General features: G+C 35.5%; 1 protein-coding gene across 1 annotated transcript in view; it reads right to left on the reverse strand.

The window, feature by feature from the left end:
• Positions 1–2,136, reverse strand: part of LOC107673784 (adhesion G-protein coupled receptor G2-like) — a 6,836-nt gene extending 4,700 nt beyond the window's left edge. The window contains exons 1-6 of the mRNA XM_016467573.1: positions 1,906–2,136; positions 1,660–1,828; positions 1,450–1,581; positions 1,218–1,331; positions 1,103–1,139; positions 911–1,008 (exon numbers count right to left, since the gene is read on the reverse strand). Coding sequence (XP_016323059.1) covers positions 911–1,008; positions 1,103–1,139; positions 1,218–1,331; positions 1,450–1,581; positions 1,660–1,828; positions 1,906–2,036 — 681 coding nt within the window. The 5' untranslated portion in view covers positions 2,037–2,136. The remainder of the gene's footprint in view (positions 1–910; positions 1,009–1,102; positions 1,140–1,217; positions 1,332–1,449; positions 1,582–1,659; positions 1,829–1,905) is intronic.
• Between the last annotated feature and the right edge of the window lie 1,840 nt (positions 2,137–3,976).

The raw sequence follows: 3,976 nt of genomic DNA on the forward strand, positions 1-3,976 counted from the left end.
GTTGGAGAGTGCAAGTGGCGATTGCAAGTGACTTCGTAATTTAGTTTCTTTTTTCTTGTCTTCACCACCTGGCTACTGTTGTAAAATGTTGAGAGATTCAAACAAAAAGTAATAAAAAATAAAACAAAATAAAAAATAAAGCCTGCAAGTGACGTCGCTAGCGGAAGCACAAGTGTCTGAGAATGCACGTCTGAGAATGCAATTGTGAGGCTGCAGCCAGACCCTTCTCGACCAGTTCGTAAAAAGTAAAATGTAGATTTCAAAACGCATTGTGGCGCTGCACATTTGCACAAGGTAATTTTGAATCCAATTGTGAAGCTAGTTAAATTGGATTATTGACTGGATTATTTTAGGTCTACATCACTTTCAATCCAAAATTGATTTCGGATCAAGTTCAGTTGGATTGATTGAGGTGTTTGAAGGATTTTCTATCCTAATTGAGTCGTCAAATTCAGGTACTAATGGATTTTTTGGGTGCATGCAAACCTAGCTACTGTATTTAAATGGTTGGTTTTGTTTTATTACGTGCTTGATGCTTGATTCTTTTTTTTTTTTTTGAGGGATCTTGAAAGTGTGAAGCAAACTTATTGACATCATTGCTTTGCTATCACTAGTCAGGTGCTGTATTGTTCTAGAAACATTTTTGAACTAAATTTTTTGTCTTCACAAAAGAAGGAGGTTTTATTTTTTAGATGCATATATATATTAAAAGTTTATTTTTTATTATAACCTTTAAATATCCAGGAAAAAGCTCTCTGAGATTAAAAAATACAGGAGTGTCCTGACCAAGGATTTTGACATCTTTTGAGTTCACTCGCATATAGACGTGGACTAAAAGACTCAAATATTTTGATTTCATGGGATCTTTAAATGAAACATGAATGATGATAGTGTAAGTTCTTCTTTTCACCATCAGCACTGCAAAGAACGTCAGATGAGAGCAGGAGCACTTTATGGTGTTGTTGATGATTTTTGTCTCACAGCCGAACGTTGTCCAATTAAGCTTTCCTTCAAAGAAAAGAGAGAGATTAATTAAATTAATTATACAAATTAATTATAGAAAATATACTGAGTTTGTTGATAGGATCATAAATGAATGTACCTTTGCCATCCCAAGAAACGCAGGACACATTTCCAACCTGTTAAGAACACGTTTATTTTCATTTTGATTTCACAGTGTAATATAATAAGCTTTGCAACAAAACCTTCATTACCACATTATCTTTCTTTTTAATGATCATGTCAATATTGTCGTTAAGGTTGGAGATGTTGGCACCCATCGTTATTCCATAACTCTCATTGTTCAAAACAGTGTGAGTTTCAGTTTCATCCTAAATCAGAAACCATAACAGAGCAATCAAATATAAATGTTTGTCAATACAACAGATCAAGAAATTTGTCCAAGTAGAATTTTTGAAGAATCAGAGTGGAAAAAACACAGAAGCAAACCTTATTTCCCATGTTTATGAATCGTAAAACTCCAACAAATGCACTTCCATTTTTTTCTGGACGTGATTTATCAAAGGCTTCACTGGGAATCTTTACAGACCAGGGATAACCTGCCTGGTTGCTCTCAACAACCTGTGAAAAGAAGAAATGGCATTAATAAATGTTAATTCTTCCCCAGAGGGACATGTTTTAATGCTGCTCAGGCCTTACATTTATCATGTTCTGGCTTGAAGAGTAGCATATGTTGATGTCTTTGGTTGGCTTGTCCTTGGGTTGTCTTTGGAGAACACCAATAACATCCCCCATGACAATCGCCGCATTGCTTTTATTGCTTTTTTCCATCAGCTCCACCAGCGACTCTACTTTTTCCAAGTTTTCTCTGTAAAATGCATTGAATCACTTGGTATTCTGTAACTAAGTTTTAGATTTGAAATCTGCTGGTCACCGCACACTTACGCTGCCTTTTGGGGTTCAACTTTATCTGTGTTTGTCTGTGGTTGGTCATCTGTTTCGTTCTGCCCATCTGTTAGATTGAAAGTTATCTCAGCTGGTGGGACAGTTGGCTCGGGAGTTGTCCTATCTGGCATGAAACTGGTAGTTGGATTGTTAGTTGTCGTATGTGATGTTGAACTAGTAGTTGGATTGTTAGTTGTTGTTTGCGATGTTGAACAGGTAGTTGGATTGTTAGTTGTCATATTTGATGTTGGATTGTTAGTTGTCATATTTGATGTTGAACTAGTAGTTGGCTCGGGAGTTGTCGATCTTCCATCAATGCAGGTCACACACATCCATTCACGCCCATTTAAATGCAGAATGTATTTGCTTTCTTCGTACCCTTAAACACAAATAAACAGTGGATGCATTTTATTGCAGTTTGAACAATATCTGATGCATGTTCATCAGTTCGCATATTTATTGGTCACATTGTCTAGTCATAATATTGCCATGATTTTGTCATGCTACACTCTTAAAAATGCTGGGTTGTTTCAACCCAACTTTGGGTCAAATATGGACTAACCTAACTTTTGGGTTCAAAATGTAATTTAAAAATTTAACCCAACAGCTGGGTTAGTCCATATTTGACCCAAAGTTGGGTTGAAACAACCCAGCAGTGTACTAATGAATTTCTCAAGCAAGTGCATTCTGTTTAAAAGGCTCAAGAAATCATAATTTTATGCCTACAGCTATGCTGGAAATAAGAAGACTGTCAGTTCACATTGTACTATATTTTTGATTCTGAAATCAAACTTTAAAAATCTTAAGTTTCAAACTTACCGCTGCATGTGTCATGTCCATATGTAGCGTTTTTACATTTCTCTTCAGGATCAACAGGAGGGATTTTCAAACAACCTAAAGAGAACATGACACATAATTCAACAAAACTGTGTATAATTGCAGTGTATGATTTGAGATATAGACTTGGAAGTAGCGCTGCAGGATATATCGAAATGGAATCGAGATCGCGATTCGACAGAAGCTGCGATTGACGTGTCTCTTTCAGTGAAGCACAGTTCTGTGATCAGCAGTAAATCTCCATCCAAAGGCCAGAGGGCGCTCTCGCGCTGAAACTCCAAATACGCCTCACAGAAGAAACCCAGAAAATGCCTATCGCTGCTGCTGAATAAACAGAAGATTCAACTGCTTTCATTGATTCAACGTGACTAATAAACACACGACTAAGGCAATATACGGTTTATCTGAGTTATTATTATAATTTTAATTAAAATAAAGTATATTTATAATGCAATGCCTTTATCACTGCTTAAATACTATATGACAATCGCATTCGATTAATCGTGCAGCCCTACTTGGAAGGTAATAAAGGACCAACATGAATAAAACATTACAGACAGTTAAAACTGGTTATGTGATAAAAGTTTTACTGTATAGAGTTTTCAAATTATTTGATCTGTTTGTTTGAGCGCTTTGAGTCCAGGAGCGTTGCTGTACATTTTTATAGTAAAATACCACTGTGATATTGTCATACATTTCTTTGACATAATATTTTCTGAGATGCTGGTTACCAATGTCATTTTCATTATAATATTTCATCAATCGTGTCATTTGTGTTTTCTGCTGTTTAATCAAAACTATCGATTAGCGAATTAATCACTATTGCAAAGGGGTTTGCAAAAATGGATATGTCCTGATAATATTTAGGCAATTGTGTTTTCTATGAGCAGTTTAGGATCAAAATTACCGACTTGCAAATTAGTCACTATTGCAAAATGGTCTAAAATAGCTTGCGTTTCACTGCAATACACTGAATTGTTTGTTTGCAGTCCTAACTACTTTAAGACAAAAATAACACTATGTGAAGTGATATTTCCTGATATTATTTCGGCAGTTGTGTCATGTATGTTTTCTATTGGCTGTTTAGAATCAAAATTAGCTATTCACGGATTAATCACTATTGCAAACATTTCTGACATAGGCAGTGGTGTATAAAGTACTTGAAAGCCATACTCAAGTAAAAGTACAGATATCTTACCAGAAAATGACTTTGGCAGAAGTTGAAGTCACTGTT

This window comes from Sinocyclocheilus anshuiensis, unplaced genomic scaffold (genome assembly GCF_001515605.1).
Source record: "Sinocyclocheilus anshuiensis isolate Anshui unplaced genomic scaffold, SAMN03320099.WGS_v1.1 scaffold716, whole genome shotgun sequence".
NCBI classification, from domain to species: Eukaryota; Metazoa; Chordata; class Actinopteri; order Cypriniformes; family Cyprinidae; genus Sinocyclocheilus; species Sinocyclocheilus anshuiensis.